This window comes from Rhineura floridana, chromosome 8, assembly GCF_030035675.1.
Source record: "Rhineura floridana isolate rRhiFlo1 chromosome 8, rRhiFlo1.hap2, whole genome shotgun sequence".
Lineage (NCBI taxonomy): Eukaryota > Metazoa > Chordata > Lepidosauria > Squamata > Rhineuridae > Rhineura > Rhineura floridana.
The window spans coordinates 18,079,724-18,103,432 of NC_084487.1; the positions used below are offsets into that span (position 1 = coordinate 18,079,724).

At 42.8% G+C, this 23,709-nt stretch overlaps 2 protein-coding genes across 7 annotated transcripts in view; one reads left to right on the top strand and one right to left on the bottom strand.

Annotated features, from left to right (window-relative positions):
* Positions 1-16,133, top strand: part of LOC133390241 (solute carrier organic anion transporter family member 1C1-like) — a 44,066-nt gene extending 27,933 nt beyond the window's left edge. For 4 of the 5 annotated variants that reach the window (XM_061638439.1, XM_061638437.1, XM_061638438.1 and 1 more), the window contains 6 exons: positions 684-879; positions 1,815-1,980; positions 6,198-6,373; positions 7,949-8,013; positions 9,564-9,681; positions 12,556-16,133. In XM_061638439.1, coding sequence (XP_061494423.1) covers positions 684-879; positions 1,815-1,980; positions 6,198-6,373; positions 7,949-8,013; positions 9,564-9,681; positions 12,556-12,775 — 941 coding nt within the window. In that variant the 3' untranslated portion in view covers positions 12,776-16,133. The remainder of the gene's footprint in view (positions 1-683; positions 880-1,814; positions 1,981-6,197; positions 6,374-7,948; positions 8,014-9,563; positions 9,682-12,555) is intronic. The other variant, XM_061638440.1, reaches the window with a different exon arrangement.
* Positions 16,134-21,435: 5,302 nt separating this feature from the next.
* The window catches only part of LOC133390242 (solute carrier organic anion transporter family member 1B3-like), a 50,549-nt gene continuing 48,275 nt past the window's right edge, over positions 21,436-23,709 (bottom strand). For both annotated transcript variants that reach the window (XM_061638441.1, XM_061638442.1), the window contains one exon: positions 21,436-23,413. In XM_061638441.1, the coding sequence (XP_061494425.1) occupies positions 23,197-23,413 (217 nt within the window). In that variant the 3' untranslated portion in view covers positions 21,436-23,196. The remainder of the gene's footprint in view (positions 23,414-23,709) is intronic.

Here is a 23,709-nt window from a genome sequence, read left to right on the forward strand (position 1 = left end):
CATCAGCAGCATTGCTGAGCTTACTGGGAGGGGCAAGGTGGTGAGGAAGTCACTGCAGTGCAGGCATAGTGAACCACTGTGAGCTGCACAAGAGCCACCTTGCTCCTCCCTCCGCCTGTAAGCACTTCAGGGGTGGGGGAACCTCTTTTAGCCCATGGACCATATTCCCTTCTGAGCATCCTTCCAAAGATCACATTCCTGTGGTGGGTGGGCCAGAGGCAAAACTGGGTGGAGCAAAGAATGTAAATTTTACCTTCATCCATGAGGCTAGTGACTCCACAGACTCACACAAACTTTAGGGAAGTATCTGGTTTCTGTTTTGGGATTTGCTTTTGTGTCTTAAGGGTTATATCCAACATTAATCATACTTAGAGTAGACTCGCTGAAATTAATGGTCATTAACTTAGGTCCGCTGATTTCAGTGGGTTTAGTCTGAGCAGAACTTAGCTGGATACAACCCTAAATTATTATTTTTTTCTGTGCACATGGAATCAGATGTGACAAAAAGCTCATCACAATCCAACATCTGATCAAATGTCTGTTTTGGCTCCCTGTCTGGCAAATTCATATTTACAGAGACTATGCACCATGTTATAGTTTTTTGTCATTTCAAACAGAAAGGCCTTGGGTTTGTGTGTGTTTAAAGGTATGTAAGATATGTCAATGTCCCATTTCCTTTTCAGGTGTGCTCATTTTACCCGCTACAGTTGTGGGGCTTTTCCTGGGAGGTTTGATCATCAAGAAGTTCAAGTTGCACATAACAAGTATTGCAAAGTTTGCCTGTGCCACTTTTCTGATCACCTACCTACTTAATTTGCTTTACTATACGTGCGACTGTGACGTGCTCCAAGTGGCTGGTTTGTCGGTCAACTATTCTGGGTTAGTTACCTTATTCATTTTGGAGACTAGGGGGCAAAAGGCCTCATTATTTTATAAAAGCGTTGAGTACATTCTGATGGGTTGCATCTCAAACAGTAGAAGGAAAATCACCCAGGATAGTCACACCCTTTTTTAAACAAAAGAGGTTTATGTCTGTGGCATGCATGTCTGCTTCCAAAACCTGTGGGCAGAAGAATAAAAAAGGGGAGGGGGAACAAGTCAGGTGAGCCCCCTTGCTGGGCTCATACCAGCAGCGCTACGACAGCCTCCCTCAAGGCATCCCCAACATACCCCTGAAATGTCTCCTTTTCACCTTTTCTGACATCAAAGCTCTGATGGACACTAGCTGAGGACTTTTCTGCAGGTGTAGGGAGGAGACTTGTATCCTCAGATGTCTTCCCCCACCCCTGAAGGCAGACCTCTCTCTTCACCTTCAAGGAGGAAGATCTGAAGGATCCTATATCCCATGAGACGTCCTCCTGGATATTTGAAGGCCTGGAAAAAAAATGAAAACATTTGAGAGGGGGAATTGGGGGGGGGTTTCATGGCTTTTTTTAGGTTTCTTTGTAGGTTTTTTTTGGGGGATTCCTCACTTTTTCTAGGAAAAACCCATAAAATTTGCGAGGGGCAACAAAAACTCATTTTTTCCATCTTTTCCTGGGCTTTCACATTTCTACACCCTTCCATGGCCCCTTACAGTCCTTACTGAGCTGTTGGGGTTTATTTCTCCTCCATAGGCTCCCCCACCAAAGATTTCTACAAAACTCAGGGCTTCCGCATGCCTATGGACACCTTCCTCTTGTGTGGTGGCACCATTGTGGCTGCCTAAGGAACAGTGCTTGGAGAAGGGGTTTGCTATTATGTAGGGATGTATCTTTCTGAAAAGGGAGTTGTCTCCTTTGGATCCTTGATGGCTCCATTTCTGTTCCCTCTAGCGAAAAAGAGCCATTCTTCTCTAAGGGAGTATCATTGGCACCCTGCAATTCTGACTGCAGCTGTGATGCAAGCCACTGGGACCCTGTTTGTGGAAGCAATGGCATCACCTACGTGAGTGCGTGTTTAGCTGGATGCAAAGCTTCACAGGGAAGTGGAAAAGATATGGTAAATGCAGATGGCTGTTTATAGGCCTGCTTTTTAATGTATACATACACTTAGGATGGAGATAATTTTCTACCCAGTTATCTATGACTAGCTGGTCAACAAAATGCCTACTGACACGGTACATCTCCTCTAGCAGACATGGCCTCTTTTCAGGGCTGGCCCCAGACATGCTGGGGCCCTTGGGCACAAGCCTGCTCCAGGCCCTGGTGCTTCCGTTCTGCGATTCGCAGCAGGATCACTGCCGCAGATTACACGGTGAGAGCTTCGGAGCCCCCACCATTCCCTTTCTCAGCTGTTGTGCGGTTGCACTTGCAGTGCTGCCCTTAACCAAGATGGCGGCTGAGGTTTCCCTAAGGGGCTGAAGCCTCTGCCACCATCTTGGCTCATGGCAGGGATGCGCACACGTAGCATGCAGGTGTGCCATCAGCCAAGAAGCTGTAAGCTTAAAACTGGATCTTTTACTTAACGTAAACAGTCATTTCTGGATACGACAGAAGCAAGCAAGCAAGTGAAAGAGAAGCGAAAACAATTCAGGAAGGGTGCTGAGCTTTCCGACCCTAGGGATGTCAGGACCTAGGAAGCTGCCTTACGCCGGCTCAAACCATTGGTCCAGACTGCTCGCTATTGTCTATGCTGGCTGGCAGCTTGTCTCCAGGTTTTCAGGCAGGGGTTCTCTCACAGCCCTTACCTGGAGATGCTGCATTGAACCTGACACTTTCTGCACAGAAAGCAGATTTTCTGTCACTGAACTACAGCCCGTCCCACTAACTGTTTCGTGGCTGATTTCCTCACAGTACAGTGTGTACTAATTAAAAGCTGTTGCTCATTCCGACAGTGGGGGCAAGACATCTTGTCCTGTGTGTCTTGCTCACAGGGGAAAAGCCAGGCCTGCAGAGAGTAGCTGCATTGAGGAAGGGGCACAGATTGTGAGGCAGCCCTTGCATCTGCAAGCGAGTCCCTTATTTGATCCAAAACTGTTTTGGAGTGAGGACTTAGCATTTGCCACTTGTATATATGCATGAATATAATAACCCATAGATGCTGTTTCTTATGAATGTAAGGAGGTCGCTGCTGGGTCAGACCAAAGGCTCATCTGGTGCAGCATCTTGTTCTCACAGTGGCCAACCAGATGCCTATGGGAAGTCTGCATGCAGGTCCTGAGAGCAATAGCAGGAGAGACTGAAAGAACTGGGCATGTTTAGCCTGGAGAAGAGAAGACTGATGGGAGATATGATAGCACTCTTCAAGTACTTGAGAGGGTTATCACACAGAGGAGGGACAGGATCTTTTCTTGATCATCCCAGAGTACAGGACATGGAATAATGGGCTCAAGTTGCAGGAAGCCAGATTTCGACTGGACATCAGGAAAAATTTCCTAACTGTTAGAGCCATACAACAATGGAACCAATTACCTAGAGAGGTAGTGGGCTCTCTGACACTGGAGGCATTCAAGAGGCAGCTGGACAGCCATCTGTTGGGAATGCTTTGATTTAGATTCCTGCATTGAGCAGGGGGTTGGACTCGATGGCCTTGTAGCCTCCTTCCAACTCTACTATTCTATGATTTCCCAGCAGTCATTCCCAGCAACTGGTATTTAGAAGCATACTGCCTCCAACAGAGGAGGGAGAACATAACCATCGTGGCCTGTAACCACTGATAGGCTTATCCTCCTATGAATTTGTGTAATCCTCTTTTAAAGCCATCCCAGTTGGTGGTGGCCATCACTTTCCCCCTTGTTACATCTTTATTCTGTTGTTCTGATATAGGTCAGAACAGGAGCAAGTTTTGGCAGGGCAGGGGCCCTGGGCAATGAGGCTTGCCGGTGGGGAAAGAGCCTCTGGGCTACCTTCCCAACAGGTGGATTGCTGACGCTTACTGGGAGGGGTGAGATGACAGGGAGGTCAGCATGGGGCCAGACTCTTCGGCCTCCCCTTCCCAGTAACCCACCTTCCAGGAAGCTAGTTGAGTGGCTTTGCCCCACCCAGTGAGCCAATTCTGCCCCTAGTCAAAGTGTTGTCAGTGCCCCCCCATGCTGAGTCTGCTCGCCTCCTCCTCTTTACCACCGTTGTCACTGCTATTCACTTTCCTTGATCTCTGGGTTCAGTTGGCACCACCTGCTGGATGGAAAGGACAAGGTGTGTGAAGGGTACGGCTCCTCCTTGTTTCTCTGCCCGTTGCTCACTTAGAGAGGGCAAAGATGAGAGGTAGCAGGTCCAGGGAAGGATCAAGAGATTAGCAGAAAGTCTCAGCAAGTACCCAGGTGTACCAACCACTGCCACTGGCCCTGGGCAATACATATAGTGGTAGGGTAGTCACTTACGCATCACCACAAATGAAAAAATGCATGAACATCCCCCCAAAAAGAGTTCAGAAGAGAACAACGATGCACAAAAATCTGCATATTCTAATTTATATTATTATTATTAGACTTATATCCTGTCCTTCCTCCTAAAGGAGCTCAGGGCCTTTTGTGCAAATTTAGAAAGTTTTATTGTAATAGAAACACAACACGTCACACTGTAACGGAAGAAGACTGTGCCCAGGTGAGCTATGTGCCTACTCAATTTGCTGCTAACAGGTGCTAATTGATGCTCAGCAACTTCAAGGCCCCTCCTGCTCTCTCTTCGTATGGTTCTTGATCTTTAAACCAGACTTGGTGGGACAGCCCTTCAAAAGAGATGATTTCTTCAAACAGAGGAGTTTTTTTTTTTTGCATAGTAGGTAGGGATGGAAAGATCTCTCAATTTCAGTTTTCTCAGTTTATCATTTTCCCAATCTGAAATTCAGTTCTCCACATTTCTGCAGAAATTTGTAAATTTTGTAAAAAAAATCCTCATGAAAGTTCTTCAGCATTTTAGTGCTGATTTGTCCTAATAAACACACTTTCGTTGGCAGATTTGACTAAAGTACACATTTTTGCAAGCAATTTCTCATCATACAATGTATTTTCGTATGTTATTTTGACTCATATATTCATTTGTATGCACATTTTACCCTAACATGCATTTTTGTAAACATTGGTTTGAGATCTGCACTGCAAAATTCAAATAAGTGGAATTTCAAAGGATGGCTGTGTTTTCAGTTCTCATATTGTTTTGGAAAGTGCAGATTTCATAGATTTGGCTTCAGATGCAAACTGACTCTAATTTCTCACCCATCCACGTGTGTGGGGTTGGGCTGAGAAAGGAGAAGAGGGAACAGAGTACGGTTTTTGTCCCAGCCCTAAAAAATCCTTGTTGGCAGTTCCTGAAATAGCATTTCCAATTATTTCTTTCTTTTTATTCATTTATAAGATTTCTTACCATACCCTTCACCCTAAGCACCCTAAGTTATATTGTTGTAACCTGTCCTAAGTTCAGGACAGGTTACAACAATATAATATACAATTATAAAACAGATAAAATTGTTACAATTACAAAACAAACAAAACCATTCCAAATGGAACAGAACAGTATAAATTCAGCAAAAGAGGTGCCCACCAAACAAAAGACCTTAACCGTCAGAGATCAAGGTAAAAAGGTGTGTCTTTGGCATATGGCAAAAGCTGCACAATGAAGATGTTAGACACATCTCTGTGGGGAGAGAGTACCACAAGTTAGGGGCTGCCACAGAGAAAGCCTTCTCCCTGGCTGCCATTCCCTGCACTTTTGAGGGTGGCGGAACTACCATCTACTGCAGATCTTAACACTTGAGAAAGTTGGTAGAGGTGGAGACGGCCGTTCAGATTTCTGGGACCCAAGTCATTTAGGGCCTTACACACTAGCACGAGCACCTTGAATTGGGCCTGAAAATGAACTGGCATCCATTGCAGCTGTTTTAAAACAGGGGTTAGTTACATGAGTTTTAAATGGAACCCCAGCCAATAATCTGGCTGCTGTGTTTTGGAATGGTTGAAGTTTTCAAATCATCTTCAAGGGCAGCTCCATGAGGACTGTGTCTCAATAGCCCAGTCTGGATATTACCAGAGCATGGAGTAAAGTGGCCATGTCATCTCTGTCCCAGAGGGGCTGTAGCTGGCAAACCAGCCATAGCCAGAATTAGGACTATGTAGAAGCATCTGAATACATGCCGACCCTTTTCAACATAGAGATTCTTATGCAGATCATGAAAGCTCTTTAGAGTTTGTTAAACTATATTGCTCGTTTGCAATCCAGTCCTGGTTATTTTAAAAATGAGAGACATCCTGGCATTCATTCATGTCCTCTTTTATCTTACAGGTCTTTCACAACTGCAGTTGTGTGGGAGTTTCAGGACCTGCTAATGTCTCTGCAGTTTTGGGTCAATGCCCAAGGGATAGTTGTACTAAAAAATTCCCTTATTTTTTAGCTCTGTTGTGCATGATTGCCTTTGTTTATTCCTTGGGAGGAACACCGATGTACATGATTATGTTCAGGTGAACATATTTTATTTTATTCCATTCTCTTCTTCTCCGTAAAGCTTGGGGCAAGCCAGATCTTCTCACAATTCAATTAAGCTCAGTGTATTTCAGTGGCTGCTTTTGCAGAACGCCCCTGAATTACAAAAAAATGCAAATTTGTAGCTTGAAATAAAACAATGTTTGTTGCCAAGAATGGGGACGTATCACTGGCAATCTGTATGTTTGCAACTGAAATCAATAAGTACTGCTACCTTTCATAGAGAAATTTACAATCAAGAGTCAGAATTCTTCTACAAGCCTACTAGGCCACAAAGGTCACATTCAAAGGCCCTGTTTTGAGTGTCTTCTCTTTGTGGTGACAAGAGAGAGGACCTTTTCGGTGGTGGCTCCCCACCTATAGAATACTCTTCACAAAGAGGCCCACCTAGTGCCCACTTTAAAATCTTTTCAGCACCAGGGAAAATCTTTTCTCTCAAGCCTTTGAATAATTTTAACATCTTTTATTTGCAAATGCTGTTGGAATTATTCAGTCAGGTTCGACTAATGTTAATGGCAGAGCTTGGAAAAGTTTCTTTTTTGAAGTACAACTCCCATCAGCCCAATCCAGTGGCCATGCTGGCTGGGGCCGATGGGAGTTGTAGTTCAAAAAAGTAACTTTTCCAAGCTCTGGTTAATGGTCACTGCGGTGCTTACGCTTGTGGTGGTGGGGCTTCCTATTGTTTTTGACGTTTGTTGTGTTGTATTTTTTTATATTTATTGATTTCATTTTCATATAATCATTTTTGTATGTCATCTTGAGGCTCTGGCATAAGACTCTGGATAAACTGCACTCTATGTGGGGCTTCCCTTGCACTCAGTCCAGAAGCTGCAGTTAGTGCAGAATGGTGCAACATGATTGCTGAGTCCCTGCCAGCATATAAAACTTCTGCTCAATGCACTGGCTGCCAATTTGTTACCAGGCAGAATTTTAGACTAGCTGCCAAATTGTTCCTGGGCCATATTAGCTTGGGACCAGTATACCCAAAGGATCGTCTTACACCATATGTGCCCACTTAACCACTTTGATCTGTGGAACTGTTACTTTTACAAGTGCCACATAACATTTTTCCTGTATTTGTGAGATGAACATGTAATATCAGTATATATGTTTTAAAACTATTGGTTTAATTTGTATTTTAATAATTCTATTATGAGTACATTTTTTAAAAGTGTTTTTATCACTGTTTTTTTTAAAAAAATGAATATTTTATACTATTTTACGTAAACCACTTAGATTTTTTTTAAGTGGTTTATAAATCTTACTAAATAAACAAATGGAACAACAACAACAACAACAACATTCCATTTCAACAGCCATTCCAATCAATTGATGATTCCAAATGTACAGTTGCAAGCACTGAGTCTTGCCCTGGAAAGGTTGCAGTTCAAGTTAGTTTCCGCTTTGCAACTTGTCTGCAACTTGACCAATCCATATCCTTTGGAGCCATAACATTCTAGTTATTTTAATGTTTCTGAACTGTGTCCATTTTAGCCAAGTGTATCCCATTCATATGAAACTGTCTTTTTGATCTTCTGCTTCCTGTTTTGCAGATCAGTTTCTCCAGACTTAAAATCCTTTGCTGTTGGCATTGAAGCTTTCTGTGGAAGGACACTTGGTAAATGCTTCCCCTATTTCATTTGGTTTAGTTTGAAAATCAGGAATGTAGGAAGCTGCCTTAAACTGAGTCAGACCATTGGTCTATCCAGTTCAGTATTATCTACACTGAATGGCAACGGCTCTCCAGGGTTTCAGACAGGGGCATTTCCAATCCTTGCTGGAGATGCCAATGATTGAACTTGAGACCTTCTGCATGCAAAGCACATGTTCTACCACTGAGCTACAGCTCTTTCCACAAGGGGACATAATATATGCATTATCTGGGCATGGTCATTTCTTTAAACCAGGGGTTGCTATCTATCACACTGCAATCTGTTCTACTGCCTGCAATCAAATACTTCTTCCAAGGCTAATTTCAGTGGTGAGAAGGCTAGGAGTCTCCTGGGGCCCTCTTGCACTGGAGAGTAAAGATTTTTTCATTTTTTTCAGTCTTAAATTTCTACAGCAATTCACAATTTCAAAAAAGATTCCTCACAAAAGTCATCGCGTTTTTAGTGTGTATTTCTCTTAATATAGAGAGGACAGCTTTGTGGGCAGTTTTGACTAACATGCACATTTCTGCAAGCAATTTCCTTTAATATAATGAATTTTGTTCTTTTCTTATCCTCATTGTAGAGCAGGGAGGAGGAAGCTAAAGCCCTCCAGATGTTGCTGGACTACAGCTGTCCCCATTGGCTGTGCTGGCCAAGGCTGATGGGAGTTGGTGTTGAACAGCATCTGGATATCCACAGGTTCCTCACCAATGTTGTAAAGCCACAATATACTCCAGGGGATTTTTTTTTAAAAAAAGGTATTACTTCCTACTAGGGATGGGTGAAAATTTTGATTCGGTTCTCATTTAAAGCTGAATTTATCACATTCACACTTCCCAAAACAATATGAGAACCAAAACACAGCTATCCTTAGAAGTTTGCACAATTGAATTTTTCAGTGCAATTTGTCAACCAAACAGCGTTTACAAAAATGCATGTGTCGGGGGAAAGTGTGCATAAAAATAAATATATGAGTGAAAATAACGTGCACAATGCATTATATCACGAGAAATGTCTTCCAAAAATGTGTACATTAATCAAAACTGCCTATCAAATGTGTTTATTTGGAGAAACATGCCCTAAAATGCTGATGGATTTTCATGAATTGCTGCAGAAATATGGAGAACTGGATTTAAGACTGGAAAAATGAGAAACGGAGAGAACCAAAACTGGAAGATCTTTCCATTCCTACTTGCTACTCAGTCTATCCGTGAGGAATTACATCATAAGAACACAGGAAGCTTCCTTATGCTAACTCGCTATTTGTCCCGCTAGCCAAATATTGCCTACTCAAAAGTGGCAGCAGCTGCCCCACAAGGTCTTTCCCATCTGACACCAGATCTTTTTACTTTATTTTATTTAAACTGGAGATGTCAGGGTTTGAACCTGGGACCTTCTGCATGCAAAGCATGTGCTCTGACTCCTGAGCTACAGTCACTCCCTGAGTCTCACTGGAAAAGGATGTTGCTAAGATCAAGCCAGGCTCACGTCCCTGATGGGTCTTTTTTTTTTTCAGGAGGACTTCCAGCGCCTATTTATTTTGGAGCTTTGATCGATAAATCCTGCTTGAAATGGGGCGTGAAAACCTGTGGGGAATCAGGTTCTTGCAGAGTGTACGATACACATTTGTTCAGGTGAGTCTCAGTAACAGCTGGGCTTGAACTCTCCTTGTTTTTGTGTGCACATTCTCATTTTGATGGGCTAGAGAATTTCTGTTCTTTTCTTGGAGGCGATGCAGAGAAAATTTCTATCATATTTTTTGAGGTGCAAGGGCTTGCCTTACTCAAATCAAGGCAGTCAAGGTTCCTTCCCCCCCTCCATTTTTAAAGTCTTTTAAAAGTTGGATCAATCGTCCTATCTCCTTTTGCAGCATCTTACCTTTCCCAACATGTTCCAAACCACAGATGCACTTTAAGTTTCCAAAACAAAATACTTTATTTTCATTTCTTTATTTTATTAAAATGCTGAGGTGCTGCCTTTTATACAGAACAGCAGTGTACAAAAATACTAGAAAATTACAAAAAATATTTATTTACTTATCATTACATTGATATCCCACCTTTCTCTCCAAGGAGCTCAAGGTTCTCCCCCTCCTCATTTTACCATCACAATAACCCCATGAGGTAGGTTACACTGAGAGACAGTGACTGGCCCAAGGTCACCCAGTGAGCTTCATGGCTGAGTGGAGACTTGAACCCTGATCTCCCAGGTTCCAATCCAATGCACTACTCGGAGATGCTGGGGATTGAACCTTAGTGCTATACCAATGCTAAGCAGGATTAGACTTTAACCTGAAGGAAGTGGGGGAGGAAGATGGAGATGGGTGGCCCAGGCGAGCCGCAGGGAAACACTCAGGACAGGCTGGGGAAGGTCCTCAGCAATTATCCTGTTCTCTTGCCACCTGCCGCTTCCCTCTTCCTTGCCCCCTGCTCCTGAGCAGTACTGCACTGTCAAATTCAGAACTGCAGGGTCCCTTCATGATAGTCTCAGTCAGGCCTCCCTTTTTTTGCATCCCTAGGAGCCAGTAAGCATGAAGGGGAAGAGTGTTACTACGGAGAAGTAGCTGAGAAGAGTCTGATGCACAGATCAACTGTGGGTAGTTAGATGGTTAAAAGAACCTATCCAATTGAGTTCCCTTCCTTTGACAACCCCCATTATCTTTGTACCTCCTTTCACTTTGATTGGCTCCAATCAGCAGAAAAGGACAAGGAAGCATGTTAGATGACTCTTCTCAGTGGCTAACACTATCCTCTTTCATGTTATTGGCATGTTGGATGCTGGAGATATAGGGACCCTGCTGGGACCAGCTACCCAAAAAACTAAGGAGTCTAAGACACACACCCAAGACCCTGGACGACTATAGCCCTGCTCCTGAGGCTGAAATATAGTTGGTGATGCAGGCATCAGTGGTAGCCGCAGAGCAGGATGGTTGCCCCAGGCTCTTGTGACTGTTACTCAGTGGCTAGCCTGAGCCTCCTGTCTCCCTCCGACATTGTTGTGAAGGCCTGGAATTATTAAGTGTAGTGGCACCTACCCAGGGCTGACGCCAGGCATGCCTGGGCTCTTGAACATAGCCTGCCCCAGCACACACATGCACACACGCCCTACCTTGCCTGCCATCAACAAAGGTGGGAGAGTGGCGCATCACTGACATGGATCACCAGGAGGGAGCTCCCAAGCTGCCCTCCAGTTCACTCGCTCCACCTACCTGTCTCTTGCAGCTGCGTGCACCTTAACCAAGATGGCAGCATGCTATGCACACACATCCCTGCCATCAACCAAGATGGCGGCAGGAACATCAGCACCTTAGGGAAATCTTGGCTGCCGTCTTGCTTAATGGCAGCCCTGCGCACATAGCCACAAAAGACAGGAGAGACTGGTAGGTGGAGCGAGCAAACGGGTGGGCAGCTTGGAGGCTCCCTCCCTGCGATCTGCGGCAGCTACCCTGCCATGAATCGCGAAAGGAGAGTGCTACTCTCCCACCCTATTGAGGGGCCCATCAGAGGCCTCTATGGCCCCAGGGGTCCTCAGCCAAGGCCCAATCTAGCTACCCTTTGGCGCCGGTGCCTATTGAAGGCTTTCCTCTTTCAACAAGACTTTTAAGTAGAGACCTTATCCCAGTCTGTGTCTTTGTTGGAATTGCTTTTTAATATGTTTTTAACATTTTTTAAAAAAATATGTTTTTCAAGCTTTTTTATTTTAAAAAAGAAGTTTTTCAAGCTTTTTATTTTAAAGATGTTTTAATATGTTTTTAAGGATGTTTTGTTTTAATATATTTTAAAGTCTGTTTTATGATTTTTTAGTGCTTTTGTTTGCCACCCTGGGCTCCTACTGGGAGGAAGGGCAGGATATAAATCTAATAAATAAATAAATAATACATAAATAATAAAGGTGTCATCATGCTGTAGTTTGCAGAACTATCTGTCGGCAGATGGTGCTGCATATTATAGCATGATGACATCTTTAGAGAAATATATAATGGGATATAATAATGCAAATAGATGTGTAAAAACAATGACACAACTTAATTCATCTAGGGAGAATATGTATTGAACATAATATAAAATAATACATGTATGTATATGATGTGTCCATATATGTGCAAATCTATCTGCGCACACACACATGTTTATTTGAACATGGAGGGAAATAGTGTGAATTTAAAGATTTGATAAATATACAAGAGGTAAATAAGCAGGTTATGTAAGTGATTTATATACTGACTTTTCTGTTTCTACTTTAACTATTTTGGGTTGTAGTCAGCTAAGTCCTACTCAGAGTAGACCCAGTGAAATTAATGAACCTATGTTAGCCATGTTTATTAACTTCAATGGCTCTACTCTGAGTAGCACAAGCACTGAATACTATTATACTTTGGCTACTGATTTTGTACAGTAAAATAAAATAAATTGGGGGGCAGGGAAGGAGAAGAGCAGGACAAATAATTTGTTCAGCTCTTCCTCACATTCTGTTGTACTGAGTGGCTCTTTCTGCCTTGCCTACCCTAGGAATGTCTATCTGGGGCTCGTTCACTCGCTGAGGGGTGGATGTTGCCTCCTGTACATAATTCTCTGCATTTTAATTGTGAAACGATTCAAACGAGATGGGAAAGAATTAATGGCGACACGAAATACTGAAGTGTCCCCCATCAAGTTGCCAGTGGTTGGCCTGAACAAAGGAGAGTCCTCTTGTGGAGAGACCTCAGCCAACGGCGACACCCGCTTGTGAAAAGGGAAATCTGACTTGGACTGTTGCTCCTGTGGCTACTGTTTGCACACTCAGGAGCTATCTGAGTTCCTGACCATGCCAAAGCCTCATTTGACAACGAGGACTAGATACATACAGCCTTAAGTCGGATAATCGGCAATAGCACCTGTCGGCGATAGCACCTTTTGTCTCGAGCAGATCATATAGAAATAGCAGCAATCACCTAGAAGAGGAGCAGGGACAAGAGGGGACTGAATCCAGCTCCCTTCTTCTGGGAGGCTGATGGTGTGTTTGTCAATGAGCCAACCGGGACTGTGATGCAGCTGCTTGATCAGATTTTGTAATGTCAAGAAACTGTACACATGGCACCTGTTTACATGTGGCTTTCCTCGTCCAGCTGGGCTTATGGAAGCTGGAAAGGGGGGAAGTGTCTTAAAACACAGAAGAGGGACAAATATAAAACATTTATTTAGGAACATAGAACGCTGCCTTGTACTGTGTCAGACCATTGGTCCACCTAGCTCAATATTCCTACACTGACTGGCAGCAGCTCTCCGGAATTTCAGGCAGGGTTCATTCCCAACCCAAATGGGGATGCTGGGGATTCATAGAATAGTAAGGTTGGTAGGGGTCTATAAGGCCATCAAGTCCATTCCCCATTGAACCTGGGACTTCCTGTGTGGAGAGCAGGTATTCTGCCACTGAGCTATCACCTTTCACCAGATTTGACTCAACAATGTTGCAATGTGACCAGAAAGAGTGGGAAAGCTGTATGTCTCTTATTACCCTAAGGAGACGATGGATAGGATTCTGCAGCCTTCTATTTCTATTCTGTATTTCTCCCTGCTCTCAAACACCCATTATGAAATGGAAAAATGGCATTTTCTCAGTCTCTCCAAACAACATCTGTACATGTGGGGTTCTTGTTTAATTTTGCCACGGGGCGGGAATTCATTGCACAAACTGATGCCATTAATTGGATGGAAAGTGGTGTGTGTGTGTATGGAGGCTGACTGGTTATTGTGAATGAATGGGTTTGTCACTGAGAGTCATGAGGTGCGACAGGTATGCAAAATAAGGTGTGCATTTAGCCCGCTTTTTCTCCTCCCCGAACTACCTTGCATGAGAGTTTCTCACCCCAACCAGACTGGGTGGGCTTTGGTATAAAGAAGGAAAGGGGGAATTATTTGCACTAAAAGAACAGCCTTCAACATCCAAAACAGAATCTGCCAGTTTACAGTGGCATCCCTTGCTAATGACACTGTTTCAGAGGGTTAGTGAAATGTTGCCACATTCATTTTTTCCCTTAAAAAGGGGATTTTAACAACCGCATTGGGTTTTTATGTTAAATATATGAATATACAAAAAGAGAAAGGCAGCCTGTAACAAAACACAGTGAGTGATACCCAATTAACTCATGCTCAGAACAGACCCACTTAAATTAATGGACAAGTCCACTGATTTCAGTGTAACTAGAATCCTAGGAGAGTTGGAAGGGGCCATTGAGTCCATCCCCATGCTCAGTGCCAGAATCCAAGTTAAACTAACATTAGATATCATCCAATGCATCATTATATGCACAAGTAGCACCTGAAAATATTCATGTAAAGAATATATCCAAGGAAAAACAAATCCCTACACAACAAATAAAAATCCCATTGTTTCCTGTGTTTTTTCCTCCCTGACAGAACAAGTTAATGAAAGGCATGCCTTCAGACAAGATGGATATATTCATTTGGGGAGAGGGAGAAAGTGTTTCCTTCCTAATCTTACCAATTTATGTGTGTGTTTGTGTGTGTGTATTCCACATCAATTTGAAACTAGAGCCCTATTCAAATATTTAATGATTATCCATGCAAATCAGTCTCTTGGTTTGATTATCATCCCACAGAAGTGTGATGTTTTTCTTTTTTATTTGGAAGGGAGCATTTTCCTGCCCCATTCAAAGCATTCTCCAGAGATCATTCGTGATAATTCAGACTTGTTACAGTAACAAGAAAAAATGCCTTTCTTATTTACCTCGAGCCATATAGTGCCATGGTTTTTCCCATTTTGTCAAGAAATACTTCCATTTCCCGGCAAATTACCAGAATGTGCTAAAAGCCCTCAAAGCAGCCTAGCTTCTTAGGACAAGAAGGTCCACCATACAGACAGGTGCTTTTATTTCTTCTTTGTTTGGGGTGGGGGGGAGATGTTCTTTAGGGAAGACATTGAGTCAGATAATGAGAGGAATCCCCCTCTAGCCAGGAGAGATAACTTCTATAGCTTTTAATGGGGAGTGGATTAACATGGTAATGCTTAAAAATGGGTTTCAAGTATTGTCTCTGATGCAGTTAAGATTTACTCTGCAAAGCAGCCTTTCCCAACCAGTATGCCTCCAGATGTTGTTGGACCACAATTCCCATCTTTCCTAACCATTGGCAATGCTGGCTGAGGCTGATGGGAGTTGTGGTCCCAACAACATCTGGAGGCACACTGGTTGGGAAAGGCTGCTGTAAAGTATAAAATGAAATCACTTCCTAGTTACTCAGCTGGCTGCATACCCTGCGCAAGCCAGCTCTAGCAAAATGAGTTTGAAATTCTCAAATGGAAGTCCTTTGGGACGTGTTTCAACCCTTTTTTATTTTCTTAGGATATACAGAGCCGCCTTATACTGAGTGATTGGTTCACCTAGCCTAGGGATACAGATAGCAAGATGAACTAAGTGAGATGATCCTTATAACTAGTAGGAACTGGGGTTGAACCTGGGACCTAATGTACACAAAGCACTTGGTCTGAGTTGTGGCCCCTCCGTCAAGGAGACAGGAAGTTGCTAGAGGAAGTAGCAGGGTTTCCCTGACTCATCCCCGCCCAGAGCGAAGGACACCACTACGCATCACAGAGAACGCAGGAGGACTGTCCCAAAACAGCAGCCCTAGATTGAATTTTCCATAATAAGGAGTAGCAGTGTTTGCCCACGATTTCTCCATGTTTGGCATTTCACTGCCCCCACTTCACAAATCAGGAAATTGAAGGAGTGGTAAGTGCAGGAGTGGTAAGTGGGGAGAACACCCACAGGTCATGCCTCTTATGCCATAGCCTGATTCCCCCACAGAGAGGAGTCCTATGCACATATCGGTAGCGGACAGAGTGGTGGGGCAGAGGTGCTTATGTGACCTCATTCTTGCTTACCGGGAGGGGGAGGAGAAGGGGCAAATCAGTGGGGAGGATTGCACAGTGCAAACACTGAGGAATGGTAAAATATAGCATGGCTTCAGTTCAGTTCCTCCAGCATAAAGCAGGGCTGCCTCTTTAGATGAAACTTTCTTTGTTCTGCTCCTAGTAAGCAGATGAACTTTATAAATACAAAGAATAAAAACCTTTTGGACAATGTGCAAAACGTTGCTTGTGTGGCTTTATTCCAGCTGATGGCAGAGAAGATGGTGTCTTGAGCATGTATTTACACCAACAACAGAGTAAACTAAAGAAAACAAAGAATCCCTATTATGGGGATGTTTCCAGGTTTCTGCACCAGAAAGGCAAATTACGGGTGGATTTTAGTACAGGGAAGAAATCCTACCCTCGCTGCTGCTTGAGCAGTTGAGAATCTCCTTAGGATTTCAGGTATTGAAAGGTTTTGAACTTAGTTTCCTATTGTGTGTGTGGGGGGGAGGGGGTTGCTGTCCTGTAAACATTTCGCCAGTCTCCCAGGCTGCCTGACTTTGTCAATATGGAAAGACCCATGTGAGACGTTAACTCATGATGTCTTTCCCTGAGCTTTCCTTGGAAGCGTGGGAACCCGGAGTGGCTGCAGACAGCATACCACCAGAGAGATGATTTGTAGAGTGAAAGAACAGATATACACAAATGCTCCTTGGCCTCCTCAAAAGTAAGATGAGCCTAGAAAAAAAAAGCACTCCATCCATGAGAGTTTCATCCAGCTGTTCTCTCCCCTTTGATAATTTTCCAATGCAATTTCTTTCCTTGTTAATTGATAGAGAACAGTCAGAAAAAAGCATGGGAGAAATTTTCAGCACAGCATTAGCTGGGGAAAGTTGCTGTATAAAGTCTCCTATCAACTCCACAAAGCTCCTCGAGCAATGAAATGGGATATACTAGGGCTGGGCCCAGAGATTCCATGTTCTACGCCACTTCTTTTCTCCGACATGCCCCAGGATGCAGTGTGAGTCTACAACATTCACAGGACCAGCATAGCTAATTCTGTGTGATAACTTATAAAGCGCTAAATCAATGACTTGGGACCTAGACATTCAGGAGCACAGCTTGAATCCACCAGCAGCTGTGCATTCAGTTCAGTGTTGAGGGTCCAATTCTGTGGAATTCCCTCCTGCTGAGATCAGCCAAGCCCTCTCCCTATTGAATTTCTGGCATTTGGTGCTTTGTTTCCTTACTGCAGCAGACATTTTAAATGAGTTTCCCCCCTTGATTTTAACTATCCCTATTATATCTCTTTCGTATTCCTCACATACAGCACTTAGAAGCGATGGTGTTAAGCAGTATATAAATTATTAAAAATAAATACTTTTTTTAAATTTAGAGCATTTGTATCTTTCTCTTCAGCCAAAGAGGTTCCCAGAGTGGCTCACACATGATCAATTAAAACAAGACAGTCCTTGTCCTCAGACTTACAATCTAACAACCTAGGAGGAAGGGTTACAACATTTGAGGCTTTTTAGTTTAGAGCAAAGGCAAGTAAAGCTATGGGCACACTAGTTACTTCAAAAGCAGCAAGAATGGTTTTTCTGGCTGCCTTTTTTAGCAGCTCTGCCCTCTGTTAGACAAACCACCCTTCCCTACTTTCAGGACCACCCACAGCAAACTGTTAGGCCAATCACTGTCTCTGCCTGAGCTTACAGCAAAGCATTTCCATTGGCCTCACTGGGAAGGCAAATGGGTTGAACTACCAATCAGTTGTGAAATTTGTCTGACGTGGAATTAAAAAAACGAGCTGATCTGACCAGAGTTTTAGAGTAGAAAGTGGTGGAGTTTGACTAGTGTTGTGTGGCACCGTTTTCAGAAAAGAGAGGTGGAGACATACTGGAACCGGCACAACAATAGCTCTCTACCTTAAAAGGTGACATGACAGAAGTGCATAAAATTATGCATGGTGCGGAGAAGGGTTAGGCAAAAGTTTTCTCCCTCTCTCGTAACACTAGAACCTGTGGACATTCAATGACAGCCACCAACTTGGGTGGGTTTAAAAGAGAATTAGAAATATACATAGAGGATAAGGCTATCAGTGGCTACTAACCACGATGGTTATGTTCTACCTCCACTGTCAGAGGCAATATGCTTTGTAATAGCAGTTGCTGCAAAACACTGTTGTGCTCAGATCCAACTTGGGGGCTTCCCACGGGCATCTAGTTAGCCACTGTGAGAACAGGATGCTGAACTAGATGGCCCACTGGCTCAATCCAGTAGGTTCTTCTTATGTTCTTATGAGTATACAGTTTGTATACCTGTGTACAGAATAGTTGAGCTGTACTAATCAACAAGTGGACACTCTTTCACACAAACATTTGTACATGTACAGAGACAGCTTGTACCTGTGTTCAGTGTAACATGTGAATAAGCCTTAGGATGTAACTATTGTAGCAACTGATGCACAAGGTAAATTCAGCATGATTATTTTTGTTTCGTATGCTCATCTAAGGGCTGAGACACGTTTACTCTTTGAACTCAGATTCCAAAGCATTTATTTTTAATGCAGCATACATGCCCATCAGTGTGAAATGAAGAACAGAATTTCAATAAGAGGGGTTCCACACAATAAATACAGAAGCAATGTTTAAAGCCCAGAGTAAAGAACAGTGTGATTGCAAGAAAACAGACCTATTTTAAAATCTCTTGCACAAGAAGCTTTTGTCTCCCTTGTATCACAAGGAATTTATAACGCAAGCATTTGAGTATATGCAAGCTGAAATTTCTCAAAGAACATTTTCTGAGAAAGTTTCTGAGATCTTTTATTGCCTTCTCTTCTCCTTTCCTACCAAAAAAAAAAAAAAAGGCGGCTTTGCAGAATTTTCTCCACCAGTTTTTTTTGGGAAGGCCTCCATTTCCCCCCAGTAAGACTTCTCTTTAATTTGCTTGACTGCGCTGATAATGGCAAGATTTATTACCCTGGAATCTATCCAGGCCAGAACCCAGCAACCATCTGAACCAACACAGTCATACTTATCTGGGGAACATTACAAGCAGGAACATGCAATCTTTCAATAAAGAACAAGAAAAAATGTCCCTGCCAAATCATCTGACCCAACATATCCGACTCCCCTGCCTCTCACTTAGCTATTTTGTCCATCCACCTTTTCCCTGGTTCTTTTTAATGGTCTCTTCCAACTGTCCTTCTCAGCAGACCCTGCCCCACATGTCACTTATGCCACATCCGTACCTTACATTTAAAGCACTATTAAGCCACATTAAACTGTCATGGCTTCCACCAAAGAATTCTGGGTACTGTGGTGGTTAGGAGACCCCTAGTCCCTTCACAGAACTACAATTCCCAGAGTGGTTTAATAATCAATCCCTCGCCCCAGAGAACACTGGGAACTGTAGTTCTGAGAGAGAAAGCGGGGCCTCCTAACAACTCTCAGCAGTACCCTTAACAAACTGCTGTTCCCAGGATGCTTTGGGGGAAGCCATGGCTGTTAAAATGGTATAATAGTGCTTTAAATGTAAGGTGCAGATGTATACATATATATTTGTTAAGCAGTTAGTTGGAATAGAAATGTTTTAAAATAAATAATGGCTGGGATGCAAAGGTACTTCTGCATACAAGGCAGACCCCCTCAAAAAACTTAGCCCTGAAGGACGGTAGCTCAGTGGTAGAGCATCTGCTTTGCATGCTGAAGATCCCAGGTTCAGACCTGGCATCTACAGGTAGGGATGGCAGAGACCCCTGTCGGAAACCCTGGAGAGCTGCTGCCAGTCAGTGTAGTGAATACTGAGCTGGATAGACCAATGTTCTGACTCAGGATAAGACAGCTTCCTCTGCTCCTATTATGTCAATATCCCCTCCTCCATAAGGAAAAGGGTTTTGGCCACATTTCACCAGAAAAGAAGATAAAAAGAGACACATTTTACACGTTAATTAATATGTACAGCTGCAAGTGTAGAAAGGAATACTCTAATTTCAATGAAATATGCTCCATCTCATTGTGATAAGATAGACTGTGATCAGGTGATCTGTACACCTGCTCAGTCTGCTGTTCAGCTGCTAACTGTTGATGGGTAATTTCAAGGGTTTTGCAGCTCTCTCTTCTTATGGTCCTTTATCTTTACTGTTAGATTTATATCCCACCTTTCCTCCAGGGAGCTCAAGATGGCATATATAGTTCTCTCTCAGTCCGTTTTATCCTCACAACAACCCTGTGAGGTAGGTTAGGCTGAAATATAGTGACAGTCTAAAGTCACCCTGTGGGCTTCATGATTGAGTGGGGATTTGAACCTTAGTCTCCCAGGCTCCAGTCCAAAACTTCAGCCAGACAGTCCTTCAATAGAAGTCTGTCCTCTGTAAAGTAGGACATACAGCCACTCTAGATAAGATGAGGCCACATGTAGTCCTAGGGCCACAAGTTGCTCACCCCCTCACTGATTTAGAGGCAGTTATAGCCAGAGCTTGGAAAAGTTACTTTTTAAAACTACAACTCCCATCAGCCCCAGCCAGCATGGCCACTGGATTGGGCTGATGGGAGTTGTAGTTCAAAAAAGTAACTTTTCCAAGCTCTGGATAGCCCCCAGGCTTGGAAACCTTATTCTTGGATTAAAGCAGGTGTCGGTAACCTTTGGTCCTCCAGATGCTGCTTAACTACATCTCCCATCAGCCCCAGCAAGCATGACCAATGGCCAAGGATGATGGGAGTAGTTGTTGAGCAACATCTGGAGGGCAAAAGGTTCCCCATACTTAGGTGAAGCAAATAAAACAATGTACTTTTAAAAAATCAGGAAAAGACACTTGAATGAATGCCGTTTCAGGCAAAAGCAGTCCTTTGAATACTTGATCAGTTCTGTATAAGTAAAGATGGGTAGAATTCAGTTCACCTTTAAAGGCAAATCCATCTAATCCACACTTTCTCAATTCATGAGCCAAAAGACAACCACCCTTCAAAAATTGCAGTTTTCTGAATTTTGCAATGCAGTTCTCCAGCCACGTAACATGTATAAAAATCCATATACTAGGTAGAAATAAAATAATATATGGCCATAAAATGCAAAATAACCTGAAAAATGCTTTATATCAGTGAACACTGCATTATAAAAATGTGTACATTAGGCAAAATTGCATACAAATATGTGTATGTTAGGAGAAATTAGCACTAAAATGTGAATTTTCATGAGGGCTTTTTAAAAAAACAAAAAATTGCAAACTGATGTGAAGAACTGAACATAAGATCAGCAAAAATGAGACACCGAAATGGGTAGATTTGCCCGCCCCTACCTATAAGGCACCAGAATATAGTACAGAAGACATCCCAGTGTAAATGAAGGGTGTCCTTTGGAATTATTTCAGATTGGTGATGGTGTTTTTTAAACTTGATCTTGCATTGTAAAATGTGCACACAGCAGGCTAAATGGATTTAGCCTCTCGTTAGCAACTCAGAAGAATGAAAGAGCCTGGAATTTCCTCTTGCATAAGAGATGTCAGCAGGAGAGCTTGAACAGAGAGAAAACCAGAGGCGAGGAACAGCCTAAGAGAACATTTATTCATTCATTCAGTTGCTAGCCAACCATTCTTCAGTAGCAACCCAAAGAATATAAGGATTCCCCCCACCCCCAAAAACAGTAGTAGAATGCAAAGACAATAAGACTAAAGATAGTTGTATTGGTTTTACAGTATATCACTTTAACAGTCACAGCTCCCTCCTCAAATCCTGGGTATTCTAGTCCTTAGAAGGGCTTAGAATTGCCAATTAGAAATCTAAAACTCCCCTTGCAACACTAAGACCATTCCTAGGATTCCCAAGGAGAAACAATGACTTTTATTCCCATTTAAGTCTGACCCAAAGTGAAGGATAGCGATTGACAGGTCCTATGACTATTAATACACCTGGGTTTGATGAGTGATGGGGCTGAATGTAGCTTTGGTGTTCTTAAAACACGCATATCACTGTGGGTTGGGGGAGGGAGGACATGGTTCTGCAAGCTTCCAATATGTCAGGGAAAAGCCAGGTGAGGTAGGTCCTATTGGTTAGCACCAGTGCCATTGCCCACATACCACCTCTATCCCCTACAGCAGGGATAGCATCAGAGTTTGGCACCCTTTCATACCTGCAACTTACACACCAGCAAAGGACCTACCCTCACCTGCTGGAAGGCCCCAGGCCTGCTGCTTCTTATCTTTGTTTCTTTGTTTATTGCATTAACACCCCACCTTTCCTCTGAGGAGCTCAAGGTACTATATTATAGGGGTGTGCATTGGCTTTTTATGGGGTCCAAAGATGAGGCAAATAAGGGTGATTTGGGGGTCTTTTTATCCTTCAGAGTTGAAGCATGAATCAAATACTGCCACCCTGAGTTGGATCAGAGTCCCCCCCAAAGCACTGTGTCACTGGCTGCATTCAGAGGTGGGATTGATTGCATTCTTCTCCCTGATTACAATGCTAGTGCTTCTGTCTTGATTTCCAACCTTCTTTTCACACTGCAGTGCCTGTTGCATTATGACACTGTGTTTTTTTCATCAATATACTGCCATGTTGCGTTAAATTTCATTCACACCCGTGGATGTGGTGTGATATCACAGTGAGCTTCATTGGACATGTAAGTATCACTCCACCCTGTATGCACAGGCATGCTTCTGTTTGCTGCAATACCATCCCAAATTTCATTACATGAGCTATGGTGGCGTGATCCCAAGAAAACCACAGAAAAAATAAAATGGCAAACTCCAATGATTTTCAAGGTTAACAGGGTTGCAAACAGGTTTTTTCCTCTGGAAACAATTAACATGGAAATGAGCAGGGGAAAAGTCTGTTAGATTTCCAGAAGTAGTTTTTACATCATGTGAAAGATCACATAAAATGCAAAATTTAACAGGTAAAGAAAGATTGGGGAAATGGAATAAACTGCTGTCTGAATGCAGCCACTCTGTCGTTTCTATATTTTCTTGTTCCATATAGCTCTAAATAGCTCTTGTCCTCCTGTTCCGCTTTGTAGGCTTCCCATAGGCATCTGGATGGCCATTGTGACAACAGAATGCTTAACAGGACATTGATTTGATCCATCAGGGCCGTCTTATATACACATTCTGTCACACATACACCTCTCTCCAAATTTTGGGCAATGTGTGATTATTCCTATTTGAGGTTATTATGAAGTATTAAAAAGTAATGACAAAAATGCTATTAAATAATACACTGAGTTGTTGTCAGTTTAATCTTTGGCAGTCCAGATGCCTTCAGGACCTGCACACAATTGCCCACGTACAGTATGATGGTTAATTTTTGCTAGATATAGGTGTCCACTTCTGCATCTGAAAGGCCGGCCGTATGTTTGGTGCCACTAGGCTCTGCTTCCCCATTCAAAGGAGCATCTTCTTTGCTCCCGGTTTCAGTGGCATCAGCCTCTTTTACTCCAAAATGTTTCTTTGCCAGCAAGAAAAAAACTAAACACAGCAGATAGGATGGAACTCTTAAGCCAAATACTAGACCAAAGAAATAATATCTGCATGAGAGAAGAATCCATAAAAAAGGAGAGAAATTACATTTATTTTTAAATTCTTCATTCCCACTCTTTGATATATATTATTAAAAAAGGAAATAAAATCCTGAGGTGACTAACAGTATAAAACATCACACATAAGAATAGCCATTTGAAACAATCAAAGAATAATGTGCAACATATTTAGCAGAAGGTGTAACAGACAGCAGCAGCCACAAGCATCATAGTTAAAAGTAGATTCTCATCAATTGCTAAAACAAATCAAAAGATCACTGGAATAAATTAGCTTTGATTAGGGG